Source organism: Phytophthora ramorum (genome assembly GCF_020800215.1).
Source record: "Phytophthora ramorum isolate Pr-102 chromosome Unknown Phyram_PR-102_s0003, whole genome shotgun sequence".
Classification (NCBI taxonomy): domain Eukaryota; phylum Oomycota; class Peronosporomycetes; order Peronosporales; family Peronosporaceae; genus Phytophthora; species Phytophthora ramorum.
The window spans coordinates 5,118,237-5,139,107 of NW_027150649.1; the positions used below are offsets into that span (position 1 = coordinate 5,118,237).

At 54.6% G+C, this 20,871-nt stretch overlaps 10 protein-coding genes across 10 annotated transcripts; 7 read left to right on the forward strand and 3 right to left on the reverse strand.

The window, feature by feature from the left end:
- Window positions 1-1,855: 1,855 nt before the first annotated feature.
- Window positions 1,856-4,242, forward strand: KRP23_4634 (Dual specificity protein phosphatase 1B; the record flags this gene model as incomplete). The annotated part of the gene is made up of 5 exons (XM_067889616.1): window positions 1,856-2,578; window positions 3,550-3,600; window positions 3,685-3,806; window positions 3,865-3,963; window positions 4,023-4,242. 5 exons carry the CDS (start codon window positions 1,856-1,858, stop codon window positions 4,240-4,242), a joined length of 1,215 nt encoding a protein of 404 aa, XP_067748760.1.
- A 607-nt stretch (window positions 4,243-4,849) lies between these two features.
- On the forward strand, window positions 4,850-6,205 carry KRP23_4635 (uncharacterized protein; the record flags this gene model as incomplete). Its single annotated transcript, XM_067889617.1, has 1 exon — window positions 4,850-6,205. One exon carries the CDS (start codon window positions 4,850-4,852, stop codon window positions 6,203-6,205), a length of 1,356 nt encoding a protein of 451 aa, XP_067748761.1.
- A 213-nt stretch (window positions 6,206-6,418) lies between these two features.
- Window positions 6,419-6,901, forward strand: KRP23_4636 (uncharacterized protein; the record flags this gene model as incomplete). The annotated part of the gene is made up of 1 exon (XM_067889619.1): window positions 6,419-6,901. One exon carries the CDS (start codon window positions 6,419-6,421, stop codon window positions 6,899-6,901), a length of 483 nt encoding a protein of 160 aa, XP_067748762.1.
- A 109-nt stretch (window positions 6,902-7,010) lies between these two features.
- On the reverse strand, window positions 7,011-7,690 carry KRP23_4637 (Selenoprotein F; the record flags this gene model as incomplete). Its single annotated transcript, XM_067889620.1, has 2 exons — window positions 7,011-7,146; window positions 7,212-7,690. 2 exons carry the CDS (start codon window positions 7,688-7,690, stop codon window positions 7,011-7,013), a joined length of 615 nt encoding a protein of 204 aa, XP_067748763.1.
- Window positions 7,691-8,779: 1,089 nt separating this feature from the next.
- Window positions 8,780-12,697, forward strand: KRP23_4638 (Calcium uniporter protein, mitochondrial; the record flags this gene model as incomplete). Its single annotated transcript, XM_067889621.1, has 6 exons — window positions 8,780-9,244; window positions 10,202-10,440; window positions 11,237-11,789; window positions 11,867-12,025; window positions 12,101-12,430; window positions 12,512-12,697. 6 exons carry the CDS (start codon window positions 8,780-8,782, stop codon window positions 12,695-12,697), a joined length of 1,932 nt encoding a protein of 643 aa, XP_067748764.1.
- Window positions 12,698-12,955: 258 nt separating this feature from the next.
- Window positions 12,956-13,493, forward strand: KRP23_4639 (V-type proton ATPase subunit G 1; the record flags this gene model as incomplete). The annotated part of the gene is made up of 4 exons (XM_067889622.1): window positions 12,956-13,034; window positions 13,094-13,197; window positions 13,270-13,331; window positions 13,397-13,493. The coding sequence occupies 4 exons, from the start codon at window positions 12,956-12,958 to the stop codon at window positions 13,491-13,493; spliced, it is 342 nt and encodes a 113-aa protein (XP_067748765.1).
- A 1,339-nt stretch (window positions 13,494-14,832) lies between these two features.
- Window positions 14,833-15,120, forward strand: KRP23_4640 (uncharacterized protein; the record flags this gene model as incomplete). Its single annotated transcript, XM_067889623.1, has 1 exon — window positions 14,833-15,120. One exon carries the CDS (start codon window positions 14,833-14,835, stop codon window positions 15,118-15,120), a length of 288 nt encoding a protein of 95 aa, XP_067748766.1.
- Window positions 15,121-15,354: 234 nt separating this feature from the next.
- Window positions 15,355-17,733, forward strand: KRP23_4641 (DExH-box ATP-dependent RNA helicase DExH18, mitochondrial; the record flags this gene model as incomplete). The annotated part of the gene is made up of 2 exons (XM_067889624.1): window positions 15,355-15,771; window positions 15,856-17,733. 2 exons carry the CDS (start codon window positions 15,355-15,357, stop codon window positions 17,731-17,733), a joined length of 2,295 nt encoding a protein of 764 aa, XP_067748767.1.
- Window positions 17,734-18,431: 698 nt separating this feature from the next.
- On the reverse strand, window positions 18,432-19,155 carry KRP23_4642 (Protein Hikeshi; the record flags this gene model as incomplete). The annotated part of the gene is made up of 3 exons (XM_067889625.1): window positions 18,432-18,808; window positions 18,871-18,977; window positions 19,085-19,155. The coding sequence occupies 3 exons, from the start codon at window positions 19,153-19,155 to the stop codon at window positions 18,432-18,434; spliced, it is 555 nt and encodes a 184-aa protein (XP_067748768.1).
- A 297-nt stretch (window positions 19,156-19,452) lies between these two features.
- On the reverse strand, window positions 19,453-20,256 carry KRP23_4643 (uncharacterized protein; the record flags this gene model as incomplete). The annotated part of the gene is made up of 1 exon (XM_067889626.1): window positions 19,453-20,256. One exon carries the CDS (start codon window positions 20,254-20,256, stop codon window positions 19,453-19,455), a length of 804 nt encoding a protein of 267 aa, XP_067748769.1.
- Between the last annotated feature and the right edge of the window lie 615 nt (window positions 20,257-20,871).

Here is a 20,871-nt window from a genome sequence, read left to right on the forward strand (position 1 = left end):
CAGCCACCTAGTATCTCTCTGAGCGAGCTGGCCTTCAACCGTCTGCGCGGTTGACTCAGCTGCGCGCCGGTGTGCCAGGCTTTGCTGTACTTAGCTTACTCACGTTCGTGTCATTTCGCCCCGCCGGACACTCATCTTTTTCACGCAGGACAAGAGGCGCGTCCCGGTTGCACTCTTTACTTTCGTCCCGCTTCGCTGTCCGCGTTTGCAGAGAAAGTAGCTCGGGGCACGTATACCCCGAGTTGACGCGCACCTTTTCTCCAGTGGTCTCGTCAAGAGACCCGTGGCGGTCGCTGCGAGCCACACGCGGCGCGCATTAGCCAACGCGTCCCACGCCGAGGCAGAAATGGTAACGCCCAGCTTTACAGTTCTGTAGCACCACACCAAGCACAGGAATCCCACCTCGCCTCCACGTCGGACTATGCGCGTCCCGCTCTGCATTAGCGCTAGAGCTGCAGTGAAACGCAAGCGACCCTCTTCAGTCTACGTGTATTATACTCTACTTGTATATGTACCGCTGAGCAATTGATTCCAGCAGCTTTTCTTGCTGTAAACCATAAATGATCGCTAACAACTTCGTACACATGTACTACGGCCGCCGTAGCTGAGACCGATGGCCAAGTCGCGCCACCGCGGCGTACATTACAGCGTTTGTGCCAAACCAGAACCTTGGTCTTGGTGTTTAAGTGCCTGCGGAGCCGTCCGTTTAACATCGTGCCTCGTGCAATTGAACGGACACTCTCGCTGGCTATGCAAGGGCTCAAGTTGAAGGCGTCGCTAAGCCACACACGCCCCCATCCGCCTCTTTCATCGGCCCCGCGCGTGTTTATCGCTGGGTTATTGCCAACGGCGTGCAGAGGTGGTCGCATTTCGGGGGAGGAGTTGGTCCGCCCCGCACGGGCCCACAAAGTGCCCGACAGCCGGACCGTCATAGCCCGCGCGCGTGTCAAAAGCCGCCATTACTGCTCTCAGAAGCTTTTACGTGAGCTTTTGGACAGGAAGTGCTCATGAAAACCCCTTCAGAAGCGCCGAGAAAGCAGTGAATCTAGTGCGAGCCTGCTCCTTCCACCGGGCTTGAGTGTAGTACAGGTAGATGAAGCCTGTCCGAGCGCACGGCACTTGCATCGAAGGAACTTGACGTCCTGAATGTCACGCAAGTATCAGCAAGTCCAGCGTAGCGCTGCTTGTCCAGCGGACAGGTCGTCGTCTTCTTAGCATACTGTAGCGTCGTCGCGCGAAAGAGGAGCTCTACCAACGTTCAGCGTGCAGGTCCAAATCCTACGCGAACAAGGTATCTATTGCGGCAAAACTGCACAAAGTTGTACTCCGTGTGGCCTTAGAAGGTCGACGAAGGCTGCCACCATCGCTAATCTTTCAGCTCGCGTGGCTGTGAGGACGCCGATATGTAGAGGCGCCACCCTGGTAATCTCAATCACTCGTTGGCGTTGGGTTGCGCTGCTCGATCGCGGCAAGCGGCGGCACAGCAAAGCTGTCTCTGTCTCTCTGTCGGCCAAAAACGAGCTCGGGAAAACGGGGCGCGCCCCGAGACTGCTCGGTTTTTCTCCCCGGATGAACTTCCCAAGCAGAGACCGGGGCCTGCTTGATCGCGAGACATCCGGCGTCTCGGTTCAAGCATCTCCACTGGTTCCCCTTGCTACACACGCGCCACCGTATGTCTCTCTTCTTAGCATCACCGATTCCCCAACCAGGATAAAAGAGCCGCGCCCCGTTCGTAGCAGTAGACAACCGAACACGCGGCTTTGGCTTGGGCTGCGCTGCACTGCACCATCCGCACTTCCGATTTCACTCGGCATAAGCAATCTTGCTTACAGCCCACACGCATTGACCGCTTCTAATGGTACCAACTGCTGAGCGCAACGGCCCCGCCGACCTTCAGTTCTCAAGCTTCCTCACACAGCTCAAAGCCCCGCCATCCTCGGAGGACCCAATGCGTCCCGAGCAGTGGTCGTCGCCCACGAGCATTGCCACCAACCCGACGGATGCCACCACGAGCACGTCGCAGCCGCTACCCAGCTTCACGCTGGACCAGCAGAGCAACAACTACTATGCCAACACTAGACAGCCCAGCAGCTTCTCGACCCCGACCGGGTACTACACGCAGCAGCAGCAGCAGCAGCATCTCCTGCCTCCGCGTGACTTGCAGACGACGTCGGCGGCAGCCCAATGGACCGCACCGACCTACAGCACTGGCGCGCCCATGGTGCACGGAGACTACCTGCCGCATCCTCAGCCAACGCAGCAACCGGCGCTGCACCCGCTGGTGCTTCAGCACAGCGAACCGATCCAGCGCTCGAACGAGGAGGACCTTGTCATGGACGCGCAGATGCTCCGCGAGGTGCTTCAGGAGATGCCAACCGGTCAGACGCCGGTCAACGCGCAGCACGCGGCCCAGCCCCGCGGACAGCAAATGCCCGGTCTCCAGCTTCTCTTCGCGTCGCCGATGCACTCGACAGACATGAACGCGCAGACGCACGCGCCTACCTATTTCACCAACACAATGGGCATGACCAACACGTCGGCCGACATGCTGCTCACCATGAGCCAGACCGCCGCGCCGGTCGCGCCCATTTTCCAGTCTATGCAGACCCAAGACCGGACGTCACTGCCCGGCACGCTGCCTCTTCCGGCCGGCACCATTGGTTTGACCGGAGCGTTCGACCCGCTTGTGGCAGGCGCGATGGTGCCGCCGCCCACTCTCCCCAGGAAGAAGCGCACGACGGCCACGCGCATCTGCAAGGTCGAGGGCTGCACCAAGGGCATTCGGTCACGCGGACTGTGCAAAGCACACGGCGGCGGCCGACGGTGTACGACTCCTGGCTGCACCACGAGCGACCAGGGCGGAGGCCACTGCGTCCTGCACGGCGGCGGCCGTCGCTGCCGCATCGAAGGCTGCAAGAAGTCGGCCCAGTGGCGCGGCGTGTGCAAGATGCACGGCGGCGCGCGCCGCTGCCGCTACGGCAACTGCACCAAGAACGGCCAGGTGAAGCAGGGCTACTGCCGGATGCACCACAACTTGCTCACGGCGCAGCGCCAGCAACAGGAGCAGCTCCAGCAGCAGCAGCAGCAGTTGCAGCAAATGCAATTGCCTCCCGTGCCTGCAATGCCCGTCAAGCTCGAGGCGGACGCGATATAAGCCACGACCCAACTCCGGTCGTACAGTTTGTTTGGAATTCTCGAGGACACCTTGTCCGCTTTGGATAGAAAGAAGGCGTAATAAGCATAATATAGTAAGCAACCAGCACTTTCACACGCCAACGTCTCCGCTGTCGAGGCCTCTCCATATTCATTTCGGTTGCCGACGTTGCACCGGCACTAAACTCGGCGTGTTCGGTCGGTTTAGTGAGCTTACCTATTGTCACACGTGGCTGCTTGGGCGCGATGGAGGATTCCACAGCTGCATCTGCTGGATCCCAAGGCGATCGGCTGGCTTACAAGACGTCGGCGCCACGTTGTGACTCCGCATGTCCGTCGTCTTCCGAGCAATTGGCCGCGCCCAAGAAAAAAGGGACTTCGGCCGGGTTTCGGCAGCTCCGGGAGGCGCTTATGGCCAAGAAGTTCGAGAGCCACGACAATCTGCCGGTAAGATCGCCACATGATGATGGTATTGTGGTGGTCGAGGCAGTGTAAAGTGTAACACGGTGAGCTAATCGACTTTTCGCTTAGGTGGAGGTGGATGTCGTCTCTGGACTGTTCATCGGCTCGTACGGAGCGGCCAACAACTTTGAAGCTCTGAAGCAGGCGGAAATCACGCACGTCTTATGCGTGTCGCCGAGTCTTTCACTCAAGTAAGTGGGACTTTGCTTTATATCCACGATAGTGCTCACTCATTGTCTGCCCATTCAGATACCCTGAAGAGTTCACGTACTTGCGACTGGAAGTGGCCGACCTGAGCTCCGTGAAGATCTCCGTGTTCTTTGGCGAAGCGCTGAGCTTCATCGACAGGTTGGGGGATCTATTATTCAGTGAGCACTGATGACTTCTAGATAACGACTTCTATGTAGTGCCTTGTCAGCCGGAGGAAAAGTCCTCGTGCACTGCTTCATGGGGAGGTCGAGGTCCGCGACGATTGTTCTCGCCTACCTCATCGCACGTCACGCCTTGACCCTATCTGATGCGCTTCGTGAACTGCGTCGAGTGCGACCCCAAGCGCAGCCAAACACTGGGTTTTACAAGGAGCTTGTTGCTTTCGAGACAGCGACACAAGGTGCTACTGGTAGGTGACTGGTGCCTGGGATCTACGCAGGAGTACGCGGGCGTTATTACCATCCTGGACTTGTTGAAACCTCCAGCCAGATGAAAATATAACCATAAAGAGAACGTTTTGAGCGGAGCGTGCCATGGAGGAAACTTGACAGGAGCGCGTCGTCTCACCGAAGACGAAGACCGCACCAGAAAATCAGTTGTGGCGTTCACTGTGCCAGATCAAGGTACACTGCAGATTTTGGCTGACGGAAACCATCGAAGTGGAGCAAGAAGCCAAAAGACCTCCAAGCACCGATATTCTCGTCAATGCTGCTGTCTCGTGAGCTTTCCCCCAGAGCCAGACGACACGAAGTGGCATTCGTGGCACCAGCTTCCTCGCAAAACCACCGCGAAACAAACGCCTTCCCATTCGCCGCAGTATTTCCAGCGATGAGATTTTCGTATTCCTAAATGGGATGTTGTCGATCATTGAGCGCCATCACCAAACCACTTGGCTTCGAACGCGAGCGGTTGGTAACGGAAATCTGGGTGCACACGGCACATCGAGCTGCTAGTGACAATTCATTCGACGAAAAGCCTGCGAGCACTCAAGCTGACCTGCTTTTCCTCCACTGCCGTGTGCATTATGGTCCGTCGTGGGGTATGCGAGGAGACCAGTCGCTTCTTCTCCAAGTCAAACAGCGTGCTGGACGAGATTCCACTCAACATTCAAGACGTCTCCGATGCTCAGCAGCTCGTAGAACTCGACCCCAAGGCGTCCAAACCCTCCAAGCCTGCAGCAGCCCCGGCCAAGATTCTGTTCCTGGATGGCGTGCGTGGTTTAGCTGCAATCTTGGTCGTTAGTCAGCACTCGCACGAATACTTGCACGACCTCGACCTCGGAGCTTGCGCTGTGGACGCGTTCTTCGTGCTTTCGTCATTTCTGCTGACGATGCTCTTCATGAAAAAGAGCGTACGGATGTTGGCCCAGAAGGCGAGCTACCGCAAGTGGGCCTTCAGTCTCGCTGACTACTTCTCGAAGCGCTTCTTCCGAGTGTATCCGCTGTTCGCGGTCGTCGTGTTCCTTGTTTGGTTGTTGCCGTTCGAGCAGAAGAAGCAGTACTTCCTGGTGAAAGAGCGCGGCCACTTCGACTTGTTCAAGGTGCTCACGTTCAGCTTTCCCCACCGCTATTTCGTGTTCTGGACGCTGCCGCTCGAGATCTCGTACTACTTCTGTCTCCCCGTTTTCGTCTTGGGTGTGCTCAACTTGCGTCGCTTCTGGTGGGTCCCGTTCCTTCCGCTTTATACGTGGATCATTTACGCGGGCTGGCACGAGCGCCGGTCAAGTCACTCTCCGCTTGCGCCTCACTTCCCGACGTTCCTCGCGGGATCTATGGCCGCTGCTTTATTTGTGAAGCTCGACACGTGGGTGAAGTCCACAGGTTTCGAGTTTAACAAACTGCAAACGCTCGCAGTTCGAGTCGTCGAATATGCCGCGCTCGCGTTGATCCTCAGTGTGTGCTTCCGCAGAAACTCCCACCCTGGCAACCCCGCAGAACCGACGATGTTCTTCCACTGGGTGCACGACAAAGAGCACGAAGAAGGAGGCTTCCCTTTTATCAGCGTCCCCGTGACGTTGGTCATCGTGATTGAGATGCTCCTGCCGTCTTGCATTTCTGCGATGTTCGAATGGAGCGTGCTGCGATACTGGGGCAAGATCAGCTTCTCCGTGTATTTGCTGCACAGCTTCGTGGTCTTCAGCGACATCTACGCCAAAGAGCCAAATATGTACTACGACCGCTTGTTCTGCCGCTTCGGCCTCATTCTTCTGCTCTGCACGGCGTCATATCACTTGGTAGAGTACCCGTCACAGTTGCTAGCTCAGCGAATCACGCGAGCACTTACCGAGCAAGAGGCAAAGGGACCAGGAAGCTTGACCTTCCCATTTGACACCAAATACCGATTCTTCCGAGCCCCCCACACGACGACCCAGATTGCCTAAAACAAATGGATCAAAACAATTAATCCATTTCACTTCCTTGTATCCATTGTCTTCATCATTGGTGTCCCAGTAAATGATGCTTGCTCTTCGTCGAAGAAGTCATCCATCAGAGAGACATGGGAACGCTTTCTATCCTTGGCTGCACGCACGAAATCGAGGTCAGTACATCGCATTGAGATAAATAAAGGGCTTCTTTACCTGTGCACATTCAAAATGGCGACGAGAAGCGCACGAGAAATTCGCGGCCAGGCGGCCAGCAGCGACGATGACGACCTGGACCTGGCTTCAGCTGACTGCGAGATGGTCCTATCCAAAGAAGAGTTCGAAATGCTGCAGACATTCCATCGATTCGTGCCATTGCCCGCACTCACGTCCCGAATTCTGCGCGTCTATTGCGAAGACGATCTGCAGGTCCCAGAGGCATCAAACGATGACAGCACCGACGATATCGAGACTAACAAGTCATCTTCAGCTGAGCAGGAATGTGAAAGTGCAATCAGTCACGATACTGGCAGCATTCTTCGCCATCCTTGCCGACCAAGTAACCTGAGGAAGAAGCCGCACTACCAGATCAACCTAACGTCTCAAACACCACGCATCCAGCAGCAGCAGCAGCAGCAGCAGCAGCAACAACAGCCTCAATCATCCAGCACTCCTAGTTCCAGCCGAAGCTCGCCCGACTCCGACCGTTCCTAGCGTCCAGAAGCACAGGATTACATCAACCAAACCAAACCAAACCAAACATTAACCAATCAGGCAACTTGACGCTTCATTTCTCCTTCTTCATCCCGTTTAAACCTCCGCATCACGGCTTGTCGGCGTCCACCTCCATCTCCACAACTTCTTCCACGATCTCCACCACCTCATCCCCCTCTTCCTCTTCAGGCAGCAACTTGTTCCCGATAAACTCCGCAATGGAGGCCTCATCCCAATGAGCCACACTGTAAACAAAAGTCAACTTCTCACCTCACACACGTAGGTTGTAAAAAAAAACATCATTTCCTACCTGACTTCCTGGACCTTTTCCCCGTCCTCACCAAAGAACTGCAGCATTGGCAGTCGATTGTCGGTCTCCTGCACTTGTAGCCCCTTGATCTGCTCGGCCTGGTGCTCCACAAAGTTTGCCAATTTCGGGTACCTCTTCAGTCGACGTCGACTCAATGCCAGCACCGCCTGGGGGTAACGTCGACCTTCCGCTTCCAGCAAATTGGTCAGGTCCGAGCAGCAGTCGCGACACTCGTGTGTCACTAAGTCGACAGATTTGGTCTTGGTCAACTTAGTGGCAGATTTGGTCTTGGTCGACTTAGTGAGAAAAGTCGATAATTCCTCGCAAAGTCGACAGTCCAGCGCGTCCGCGTCGAAACCGAGCGTTGCGCAGCGATTCAGACGCTCTGAAGACACATCGGAGGTCTCTGGGGAGGGTGCGGGCGCCTCTTGGGCCGAGGCCCAAGCGCTTAGGAGCAGCAGCAGCGTCGGGATCCGCATGGCTCCGTTGCAACGTGCTGAATTAGTGTTGACTTTCATGTGTCGTACATTTTGGTATGTTTGACACATGAAAGACCTGTGAGATGGGATATGGTATTCGTTTTTGGTCATTGTCTTGTTGAAGTTGCCTTTTTATCCAAAGGTGACATTGTTCGCCTCGATCGCTTGAAGAATCTTCAGTGACGATACACATGGGACTCTGCCCAGCGAGCTTTTTGCTGTCTGTTTCGTGCTTGACCCTCCAGATGGACTGGCAAATCGCTGACCACCCAGACGTTTGTAGGACAGCAGGTTGGCGTTGGACTTGAGCAACTGCTCGAGTTGCAGTTCAGGTTTGCCTAGGGAAGAGCTACAGGCATTGTATTCATCCTAGCTAGCAATATGGAGCGTAGTGACTTCAGTGAGCTGGGACGAAACGACGTGGCTAGACAACTCTCAGCGCACTGTTCAAACAGTTCATCTTGTTTTTTGGAATCCATCCTTTGTTGCCCCTGACAGTCATGATGATGATTCCTGGCACTCGCAGCGACGATGCGTATTTGAACGAGTGCTGCATGCTGCACTGTAGACAAACTTTCTTAGATACACATATGTAACAACGGACAGTGGTCTGGGTAACTCCAGGTAATAAAAGGTATGACTCCAATGTTGTAACCCACAATTCACCTAATCTTGGCATGCTCATACCCATATTGAGATGGCGTGGGTATCTTGGGCATTGGAACCACATAGCGTATCCACTCGACTCGGGCCAATGGGCTTTGAAACAAGGTTGCTGTAGGTAGGATACCCCTGTATGTACGCTATCTGTCTGTGCCTCCCTCAAATGCAGCATAGGGTGTTCGGCCGCCAGAGTATTGCTGGAGAAAGCACTTCACTAACATTTTCCAAGTTAAACTCTCCCGCTTGCCATTTTGGCGTGATTTCCAGCTGGAGGATCACAATCACACCTGCGTGCTGGAAAATACCATGTGATTGCAGTCACCTTGACAAAGCGGACAGCAAACGCGGTTTTGAAAGCACACTTGCCGATTTGCGGACACAGCAACATCGTTCTCATCCCCTGGCGTTCAACGCCCAACGACTGTGATGAGCACTCGAAGCCTCAAGGACCAGTGGGGGTTAGGAAGCAGCCAAGACTCGCAGGCGGAAGATGATTTCGATCTCGTCAGTCGGTCCCTATCCGAGGGTGCCAACGGTCTGAAGGTGCGAAATACCCACGACTCGCGGCAGAAAGTGGTGTTCTCAGACCAGGAAATCCGCGACGACGTCTTCTCTACGATGCCAAAGCTTCGCGCAGCTGTGCGCAGCAATGCGAAAGGTGCTCGGTGGAAGCACCGCAGTGGGAAGGGGGGCGTGAATTTTGCAGAAATGAAGCCGTACTGCTCAACTGTGGATATTGACGACGACCTCGACATTTTGGATGCCGTAGCGGCTAAGACGAAGTTGCGGTGTCATTTGAATGAAGCTTTAAGCGTGCTGCTGCACCAGGACTCGGACAGCTACGACTCCACAATGAAAGCTCTGTGCGGGAAGCAGTTCAAGAGTGGCCAAGTACTCTTTCACCAGCGCGTAGCGACGTCTCAAGACCAGGCACATGCTCAGCTTGAAAGCAAAATCGGCAAGTCTTCCAATCAAGGAGCAATTTCAGTCATGTCGACCACCATGTGCCCCAGTGCCAGTTTGAAGATGCGATTGCGCCGCATCAGAGCCCAACAACTCATGTTTTCGGCATACACCCACCAGTATCCGGACAAGAAGCGTGCGGTGCATTTGATGAAAACGGTACCAAAAGACGTCTACAATCAGGTGCTCCACAGCACCGAGTCTTCACCGTTGCGCCACGAAATCGATCACATTGGCGTCGGCTTCGACTTGCAATTCATCCCGCGACCCGGGGGGAGCAACCGCCAGTGCACTCAAGTGTTCGTGCACGCGTATGCTTCTGATCGACCGTCATCAGCGTTCGATGCATCTAAGAATTCCGAGGTGGCGGTACATGTTCAGGCTGCAGATTTGGCTCGTCGCCGTGTGACCTCGATGAATCCGGAGGCAAGACGCATTATGCGAATGCTCACCGAGTCGCTATCACAGTTCGAGCGCGTAATTCGACGTCGCCGCTTCGGCTTTCAGTCGTTCATTTATTTTCCGAAGGAGTACGCGGACCCGCTGCTCGAGAAGCACTGCATAATCTGCAACAAGACCTTCCACTTCTTTCGCCGCGACTTCTACTGCCAGCTATGCGGGCACATGGTCTGTGGAGACTGCTCGGGTCTTCACGAGGTGGAAGCACGAGTCGGAGAGATCCGCAAGAACCGCTGCTGCAGGCAGTGTGTGGTGCGTGTGGACGCTTGTAAGTTCGACGACGAAGACTTGGTGCCAGCTTTGGGTCCTATTATCGTGGATACTCCATCTGAATCCTGGTTGCCGTCGGAGAACTCGATCTTGAGCTCAGCAAGCAGCGATGGTAATCGGTCAGCTGAGCCTGAGGAGGAAAACCTGGCTGATCAGTTGTGTTCGGACGACCCTAAGACTAGGAGTCGCGCACTGGAGATACTCGGGACTCTCGTGGGCAGTCTGTCCAGCTCGTCGTCTTCTTCTTCGGCATCTTCGTCAAAACCTGCCGCTGCGGTCACGGAGACGAAGCAAAAGCACAAGAAGAAGACGCAGGCGCAGCATGTTTTGTCGAGTATTGAGAAACACGTGGACGAGGAGCTCTCCAAGTCACGCCTCCAATATACCGTCGACGCGTGCGATGTGAGTGACCGCACGAGAGACTACAAATACGAGTTCGATGACTCAAAAGTCGCAAACGAAGACACCCCGCTAGCTCCGGTGCCCGAGGCCCAAAAGGACGCACGTCGTGTCGAATTCATCAAGAACTCTGGCGCATTGAAGTCCGACTATGATCGATCTGCTCTGAATCTGATCGCACAGGTAGCAGCCAAGCGTCTTGGCTGTCCAATTGGCGTCGTATCCATGATCGACGACGAGCAATTCCACGCTGTCGGCAACTACAACCTCCCGGCCGAAGCGCACCACCTCCCTCGCAACGAGGTCCCGTGTATGCACTCCGTGTACGCCGAGAAACCGCTGGTGATCAAGAACCCTCAGCGGGACATGCGGTTCGCCAAGATGCCGTGCGTCGACGACCTGGGTGTGAAATTCTACGCCGGCTTTCCCCTCCGAGCCCCCAACGGCGAGGTCGTCGGCAACGTCTGCGCACTCGACGGTGTCGCGCACAACAACATCTCCACGAAGGACTACTGCACCATGCAAACCCTCGCCAAGCTCGCCTCCGACCTGCTTGCCCCCAACGCAGCCACCTAGCAAAACTTCAACAAACATGCTTAGTTGAAGGTTTTGATGGTCGAATTGTAGCCATATGCATAAATACAGTGCCACAAGTGTAAAAGTCGTTATCTTACCATATCCTTTCATATCTGATTTCATGTCCAAACATGTCCAATACTAAATAGTATATGTTTGGCATACCATACTTGATTACCTTTCTAATTCGTTAAACACACTCCATGATTTTTGTAGGGAATCGTGGGATCGTCCCTCCGTCTCCCTGCACATTGTCGTCATGGCGCTCCGGTCGCTACTGCTCCGCGCTCCTAGTGCGCGCTTCCCGCTCGCCGCCTTCCATTCCAGCTCGGGGTCTATGCGCACGCGCGCGGCGGAGCGCTCTCAAGCGGGCCCGGCCGCATTATCGTCCAATGACGCTGAGATCTCCGTGCGCAACGCGGCTAGAGCGCAGGGCCAGCTGGACGTACTGCTGCCGCTGCCCGGCGTCATGGGACTCACGCGGCTCGGGCTGGATGACGCCCGCGCCAGTGTGAAAGACCTCATTGAGGCGGTGCGACATGCTGATGCCTCATTGAAGACCGTGGAGGTGGCCACGCCCGACGGCACGAAGCTGGCGCGCACTGTGCGGCTCGGGGAGCTCACATCCATGCCCTTCTGTCTACGGCTGAACCACGTGAACGTGCTAGTGGAGAGCGATGCCGCCGCGGTGGACGGCCGGCGCGCGAGGGAGGAGAACGTGGCGTTCGCGACCGTCAAGGCCGAGATCGAGAAGGACCCGCGCCTTATTGTAGGGATTTATTTGAGGACGCAAGTTGAAGTGGGGGTGCTGATGAGGAATATTTGGGTTTCTGTTGAGGGTTGTAGTTGCCTCTGCATGAATACTACAGGATGTGTCACAATGCCGGAGCCGAGGAGGCCGTGGCCACCAAGTGGCTCAGGGAGCTGCAGCGCAGGAACCTCGTGGTGCACTTTGATCGGTCCAGGAACCCGCAGCTGGAGAACGCCGTGATTTTGCGGCCTTACGTGAGTGTTGAGTTGAGGTTTGGAAGGTTGATGAAGTGGACGCTGATAGTGTGGGGTTGGTCGTTGCAATTGCAGAGTTTGGAGAGCGTGCTGACGCTGCAGAACTCGCTGGACTCGGAGCTGTACAACATCAAGCACGACCGAAAGGTCAAGGAGCGGCAACTGGGCGAGCTTAAGAGCGCGCTCAAGAAGCTGCAAATCGTGCAGAACGAGGTGCACCTGGCGGCGCGCCGCATGCCCAACGCGCAGAAGTGGCTGGGGCTCACGGGTCTCACAGGCTTCTACGGCGCGCTCATGTACTGCGTCTGGGACGTGTATTCCTGGGATGTCATGGAGCCCATCACGTACTTCATTGGCTTCACAGCCGTGCTGGGCAACTCGTTCTACTCCACCATCACGAAGAAGGTGTGTTCGGCAGTAGCTGCTCCAGTGAAGTGACGCCAGCGCAGGTTTTAACATTTCAGTGTGCGCTTTGATCGTGTGCAGGACCCGACGTACAGCAACATGTGGCAGAAGCGGTACGCGGCGCGCGTGGACATGTTGAGTCAACAGCGCAAGCACAACCCAGCCGAGCTCGAGGAGGTCAAGGCTCGCATCGCCGACCTCGAGAACGATATCACTTTACTCTCGCAGTGGGAGAAGGTGGGCGTGGCCAACCCCATGCTGCATTGAAATTCGCTTCTTCAACCAAGTGTCTGCGGCGTAAAATGGCGACTCAACTCGAGGCACGAAGCGATCGAAGATTCTACCAAGAGTTGCAAGCCCTAACGTCCACCTCATGTGGACATGTTTTCATTAAAAATGGTCCTTTTAAAATACCTTCATTTTCATCCAATCCTCGTCCTTCAAACCGCTTTTCCGCCAATCATTAGTCAGTGCAAGTAAATTAACCACCATTTCCAGAATCAAAAGGCGAAAAGATCCAACAAGATGGCGGCGAACCAGAGCATCAAGGAGCTAATGGCGGCCGAGACCAAGGCCTCCAAGATCATCAGCGAGGCGCGTCAAGGTGCGTCTCCCAACCCTCTACTAAGTAAATAGTTTATTTAATGTGGATTACCTTTGCAGAGCGCGGCGAGCGCCTCAAGCAGGCCAAACTGGAGGCCGAGGCCGAGATCACGGCCTACCGTAAGCAGATGGAGCGCACGTTCCAGATGAACGGCAACACGGACGTGAGGGATATGAGAAACGTGGAGAGAGGGCGCAACACTCATTCTTTTTTTTTTTTATATGTTTCATTGCAGCTAATGGGGGACGATCCGAGCATGTTGGAGGAGGAGACCCAGCGTGACATCAAGAAGATGCAGTAGGATATTTATTGTTATTTTTTTATTTGATGGGAGGGGAATATTGATCATCGTTTGTGTGTAGGGGGGAGTTCCAGCAGAACAAGCAGTCGGTCATTACCATGATGGGGCAGCATGCTGTTCGTGTGCAGTTGCGTGTGCCGGAGGCTCGCAAGGCGTAGATGGGAAGCAAGAAGAGAGCAGGAGAGGGAAGATTGAGGCTGGATGCCAGTCGGCAGTGATGGAGACGGAGTGACTGCTTCCTTATTCTCGTGAATCACAAGATACTTATGTGCGATGTCTTTGTTTGGGATGAATTTCCGTAAGGAAGAGTTTGTGTGCTGTGTCAAGTGGTATTAGTCCCGCAATGTTGTCCAACTACGCAGCTTGGAGCTTAAAGAGCGAAGACCGTTTGAGCCATCGTTAGGATAGCAGCGATTGGAGCAACGAAACAGGCCGACGCTCCGGAAGATGCTCCAGTCGTAGTCGTAGTCGTAGTCGTTGTCGACCCGGATATCGCATTACTGTACAACTTCATGGAGCCTTGTACGCACGCGTCGGTGTTGATCTGGGCATTCGTGAAGGTGTTGATAGTGGAGGAGTCGAGTTGTGCGCAGGTACTATCAGTGGCCCAAACCATTGACACCGAGCTGTCCCTGTTGAGCGTGACCTGGACGCCATACGCACTGTCGGATATCCCGTGACATTGACCGTCGAGCGGATAGACGATAGCACTTTCAAGGCTACCACAGGAAGTCCCATCGGCATGCAGCTCTATCAACAGGTATGGGGAGTTGCCAAAGGTGGAGTCCGCGAAGCCTCCGTAGTTGGTGGCACAACTGATTGAGAAGCTGTGGCTTCCATCCGGGAAACACTGGTCGAGATAATAGTCGTCGCACTTCTTGTCGGGAAAGAATGCGAGCGTCGACGTTTTGCCTACGCATGCCGTGTTTTCGAACATCTTCATCGCAGGAACTTGCATCGCAGGAACTTTCACCGTAGCAAATACAGAGAGAGCAACACTGATGTAGAGATGAAAACCCACCATGGTCGCTGGGATTGGCTTGTAGTAGTAGGCTGGACTTGTCAGGTTTTAGAATGAGAGGAGTCTATCGCATTGTCAGGTGAGTCAGCAGTAGCGACAAGCGACAACTACTCATCGATGGTGTCATGCTTCTTTTGGACAGCGACATCGACACGGTCTGTGGAAGCGGAAACGTCCAGGAGGAGATTTTTCTGGGCAAACAACATCAGTTGGATGCTCAGATGAGGTTGTAAGCAGAATACCAACACTTCATCAATGCCACATAGCACAGTAGATGCCGTTGTGACGGTATCTCGCCCCGAAGCTTCCCATGTGACCAGGTCACGAGGTCTTCATCCTTTTAACTTGCGACCCTCGGAATAGAATGCGAAGCTACTCCTTGATCTGCTCCTGTTTCAAGTTTGAGAGCCTGGTCATTTCCCAACAAGCGCTCAAGCAAGAAATTGACCTCATTCAACGTACACCAAAAGTCAACCATGCGTCTGGGTTACCTCGTGCTGGCAGCTACTACCATTCTTCTGGCTGCCATCGAAAGCGTGTCGGCTACAGAGGCAGTCACCGACTTATCGTCCGCAACCGAAATTAACGCCAACGACAAGAGATTTCTGCAGTCAGGCGAGACTGACGAAACGACTGGATCTGCTTCAGCGTCGTCCGATTCGAAGGCTAACGCTGACAAGAGCTTCAGTTTGGCCATGATCTCCAAGATGAAGCAAATCATGGACAGCGAGAAAGCTTCAAAAGCGCAGGTGTCGCGAAGCTGAATGCATAATGCCTCAGTTGGCTAGCACTCCGATCACTAGCAATTTATAGCATTTTCCCTGGTAATTGCTGCTCTCATAACCTAAACAGTGAAAAAGGCAAGTTCTACGACCATCACTCCGATATTGAACGTGTATTTGTGTAACGTCACAAGTCAACCACATAAACTTACGTGATGTACATCAACATCAACTTGCGCTCTTGGCCAGCACTCTGCCGTCGGTCAAGAGCTGCCCATGAGCATGCTGCGCATAGCTCGTCAGGCCGCCAGAGGATCCTTCGCCGTCCGCCATGCGCGTCAGTCTTCGCTGCAGCTCCTTGCAAGTTTGCCCACGCAGCTGCGAGGCTCCGTACCCGCCTACGGCCAGAGTTACACGCCTGTAACACCCCCTATAGCACCCCGTGTACCCTCGTCCCGCTCCTTTTCGAGCGCCGCCGCCCTGGAGAGCGTCAAGTGGCCGTCGGAATTGGCCAAACGCGTGCACCGTCGTATGCGCAATTTCCCGCGCAATTACGAGGCCAAGGAGCTAGTGGTGGAGGCAGGAATGAACCCGGCAGAGTGGGCACTGGCGTCGTCCAGTTTCCGCAAATCCTTCCTCTCCGAGCCCTCCAAGTACTTTGAAAACGAGGCAGAACTCTTGGCCTTCGGACGGGTACCAGATTGCTTCTTTTATCGAGGATTTTGAGCTCTAGAAGGCGAGATATTGATGTTTTTGTTGTTGTTATTTATTTTGTAGGACTTGGATGATGTGAAACGGCACAACTCCTTTATCTTCTACCCGTACTTCTTGGACTTTGCCAAAGCTAATAACTACTTGACCACGGTCGAGGACAATGACAACGCGTTGTCGCTGCAGCAGCTGACGGACTTGAGACTGCCCCACGAGATGTATCCGTTCGCGACGGCCATGAAGAGGAAGATCATTTACCATGAAGGACCGACGAACAGTGGCAAGACGCATCAGGCTCTGGAGAGGCTGAAAGAGGCGGGGGAGGACGGCGGTATCTACTGTGGCCCACTGCGTCTGCTGGCGCTGGAAATCTTTGAGCGAATGAACACGGACGGACTGTACACATCGCTGGTGACTGGACAGGAGAAGAAGATCGTGCCGTACGCGAGCCACGTGTCGTGCACCGTGGAAATGGCCAACATTAACCGTCCGTGGGACGTAGCAGTGATTGATGAGATCCAGTTGATCGGAGACCCGCAGCGTGGATGGGCTTGGACGCGTGCGCTGTTTGGACTGCAAGCAAAAGAAATCCACGTCTGTGGATCTGGTGAAGCTGTGCACCTTGTGAAGAAGTTCGCAGAGACGACGGGAGACGAGTTTGAGCTGCGCTCATACGAGCGTCGATCACCACTCGAGATTGCGCCGAAGCACCTGGGCTCTTACAGTCACATCCGCCCGGGAGACTGTGTAGTGGCCTTTTCGCGCCGTGACATCTTCCAGATCAAGCGCGACATCGAGATCAAGACTGGTGAGAAGTGCTGCATCATTTACGGTCAGCTTCCACCGGAGACGCGTTCCCAGCAGGCTCGCTTGTTCAACGACCGCAGCAACGACTACAACATCCTGGTAGCTTCTGACGCCGTCGGCATGGGACTGAACCTGAACATCAGACGTGTTGTGTTCGCCACGGTGAAGAAGTACTCTGGCGGCGGTGGCGGAATGATTGATATCCCGGCTTCTTTGGCCAAGCAGATTGCTGGTCGTGCTGGACGATATGGCAGCGACTTCCCGTCGGGAGAGGCAACGTGCCTGCTTGAAGAAGATTTGGAGTACCTGAAGTCGTCGTATGACGAAGTGCCGACCCCGCTCACATCGGCGGGCTTGTTCCCGTCTTCTGAGCAGATGGAGGAGTTCGCCAAGCAGCTGCCAGGAATCACTGATCTGGCCGACCTTGTGGACAAGTACGTGATGCTCGCGCGTCTAGACGGTGACTACTTCATGTGCAACCACCAGGATATGAAGGATGCGGCGACGCTATTGCGTGATACGGAGCTGACGCTCTCGGACCGATTCATGTTCTGTATGTCGCCAGTGAGCCTGCGAAACCCTCTCGCCCGCAAGGTTTTCTTGGAGTACGCACGTGCTCACTCGCTGGGCCAGAGTGTCAAGCTGGATATCTATCTGCCGAAGTATCCGCCGCGCACGGCTGAGGCTTTGGGGGATGTCGAGATTAAGGCCAAGATCATCGATCTGTACCTGTGGCTGTCTTTCCGCTTTGAAGACACGTTCGTAGAGAAAGACCTGGCCTTGGAGCTCAAGATTCGTGTGCTCGAGTTGGTGGAGCAGGGCCTCGTAAACACGACGTACAACCGAGAGGAGAAGAAGACGCGTTGGTCCAGCGGTGTCGCCAACGGACGTCGCTCAGCCCCGCGAGGGCAGGTTGACCTCAGTCGCTTTCAGGATCGCAACAAATACGGCAGCAACCGAGGAAACAGAGAAAACTGGAGGAACGACAGGTCGAAACATGTCGAGCAAGAGGCGACAACTCCAGCTGAGCCAGCGGTGGCTCAAGCGCAAGATAAATATACTGACGAGAAATGCAGCGACGAGACCGAGGAGAACAAGCAGTCATGGACTTCACGGGTATTCAGCCAGTTCCGTTAGATCAACCGCAGCTAGACGAGAGAAGGGTGGCCGACGCACATGTATCTAGACAACAAGATTCTTTTTGACAAGCAAGCGCCGATGCTCTTGGGCAAGTGTTTTTTCACGCTACTGCGTCGTGCACGAGGACTGCTCGCACAAGCACTTACAAGAGAGAGCATTGTCCATACCATACTCTCTCAATATTCGTCGGCAATTCACTTGTCTCTGCGTATTCAGCCTATTACTGTGGTAAGGGAGCACTAGCCGACAATTGGCAAGTCAGTCTAGCATGTTTCGTCTCCCATTGATGTCCGAGCGCTACCAAAGGAACGGACGTCGCACACACTTTCTCCTTCTTGAAAATCAACGCAGAAGAACGAAGACCAGCCAGGCTTCTGCCATAAGGAAGATTTCACAGCCCACAGAGGCCTTCCTCGGCGTCGAGCGGAGCCATCCATACCAATGAGATACAGCCAAGGCTAAGAGGCCCGCACGGTGGAACGTAAACGATATCCGAAGCCAGCGAAATCGGTGACCAAGGTACTTGACATGTCTATTGCTGGGAGCTCAAGTAATCTGCAAAAATATTCCTCGTTCCAGAGCTAGCAACCTGAACACATACGCACATTGTCAGCAGGAAAATGCCCGAGTTGTTACTGCAGCTAGTAGCAACAGCCTAAGCATTCGACGACTGCTCACCACAACTCGTTCACATTCTACTGGAGCTTCATCATAAAGTTCGGATCGCGCCGATACTTGGCCTCGAAGCGCTCCATCCACCTGTCCAGCAAATTGGTCGGGATCGTCATGTAGCTCTGGTTGTTGCTGGTCGAGAAGGAGCTGAGGTAGTTAAACAAATCCTGAGCAATTTTGAGCGCGAAGGCCTTGCGCTCCTCCAACCCACTGGCCTCGATGCCCAAATTCTTGACATTGTCCAGACTCTCGATAGACACTCCAATCTGAATCACTGGCTGGCCCATCACGTCCGGGTGCGTGGGCCACGACGTGCGAAAGATGGCACTAGGCTTCTCTGCGAACACAGTCCCCAGCAACTGCCAGTTCTGCAAGGCTGGCACGGCGAAGTACAACACCGCTATTGACACAATCCAGAATCAGATGATGCTTTTTTTTAAGATGGTTACATTTTTAACTTACCGCCGAAGCCTGGAGGCACAGGAGACCCTGGCAAGAGGAAGAACGTGAGGTCCGTCACCTGCATCGGCTCTGGAATGTCCACTACATAATGGGCCGGCCCAATTTCCCTGCCACAGTGACAATTACATAGTAGAATTAGTGGTAAGTACTTGAAATCGTCCGTAGATTGCAGGGTTGAACGCAATGCCTGCAAAACTTGCAGGCGACGACGCACCGGAAGTCGGTCATGACAGGGCGCCCGGCGACCACGAGCCCGAACTGCGCGATACCCGGGACAACGTTCATGCTCGTCAAGGTCTGGAAGAGGATCGAATAAAAAAATAAAAAAAATAGTTGGTGTGGTGGACATACTCTCTTTTCAGCCCTGGCAGTGTTTTGGGTGCATCAAGAGAATAAACGCTGTTCATTGACGCCACAAAGGCTATGGGGTGGGTGGGCTATTGCCATTACTTGAAAGGAAACACGGTGGAACTATCCATGTTATATTTGGAGGTGACTATCGTAAAAGGTTGTTATCGCTCTGCAGTATCGACCACAAGCGCCGATCTCCGGGCGAGATAGATAGGTGTGATAAAGCTTCTTCTAGCCCGATCGGCCGCTCGAGTCGCTTGCTTGATTGTCCATCGCCTCTTGTCTCTTCACTTTCGCCAGCATCCTCCGCTTCGGATGCTTGGCAAGCGGGTGTTCATGGTTACGCGAGAGCACCTCGGCACGATGCTTGTTGAGGTTGCAGATCGCAGCTCGGCTGACGTGGTATTCCTTGGCGAGAGCCGACTGCTTCTCGCCCTGCGCAATACGCATCAAAATTCGCCGGCGGTCGATCTCTCGCAGATACCGCGACGTCTTCGGTCGTGACTCGCTGGTTTCGCGAACAGGTTCAGGTGACCGCGTCATCGGAGACGATGTTTTAGTACTTTCGATCCGGTGTTGGCCAAGCGCTGGGTCAACGGATTTCACCTCGTAGTTGTCCAAGTCGCTACTCCAGTCACTGAGCCGGCTATGAGCAGTTTTGAGCGCCGAAGTCGACGGCAGCCAGTTGGAGTCCGAGTCGGATGCAAACCGTGGCGGGGTCCAGCACTCGAACGTCCTATTCCCTTCTGGGAAATGCCGCTCTTCCGAGTCGTACAGGGGATCGCGCACCGGTGAGATGACCCCCCTCGCCTGCATTGCGTTCTGACGTCGGAGCAGTGAAGCAACTCCGGGGAGTCTGTCAGCTTGGCCCTGATTGGGGATGCGGCTGTTCGGGTGACGACGACGGTACTCGTAGCGAATAAAAGGCTGTCGCGGGTGCAAGTACACGCGATACTCACTACTCCTCGCAACGGGGGACTCGCTGTGGTCCAAGATCGGAATCGGTGAGTTGGCGGGGCGGTCGCTTGGAGCCATTCTAGTGTTCGAGCGAGACGGAAATGCAAGATGCAGCGTCATACACCGACGCGTTGCTGGCAGATGGATAAAAGATGAATGAGGAAGTCCATGGCATTCGTCGCTGACAGCTCTGGCCACCAGGAGGCAAGAAAAGGCGGTTTCTGCCGTCGTGAGTTACGATATGTGTGGCAGGGGTTTCGAGAAGCGATTAAGCAGAACGATGCTGGAGATGTTGCCTTGGCTCTAGGATGAGCAACAGCGGCAACGACCAGAACAGAGGAGCGGGCTGCAACACGAGTCTTATCGTACTAACTTGGTCTCAATTGGGATTGAAGTGGCGGACGAAACCTCGCCATTCACCTCTGGCAAGCAAGAGCGCGCGGAGAAATGAGTGCGACATCCTCTAAAGTCCCATGCACTAGAGATACTTGAAACGCTGTCGAAACGCCCGGTTCTCCGTCTGAACGCGGGGCTTTCGCGGTGTGGGCGCAACCAAACCATCCCGCAGGAAGACCCTTTCGGAACGAGCGCGAATTTTAGTACGAAACGAATGGCGACGCCCGAACTCTTGTCAGACGAGCTCTTAACACGCACACGCCGTGATCGTAGGCCACTAGTTGCTAGTGACAATAG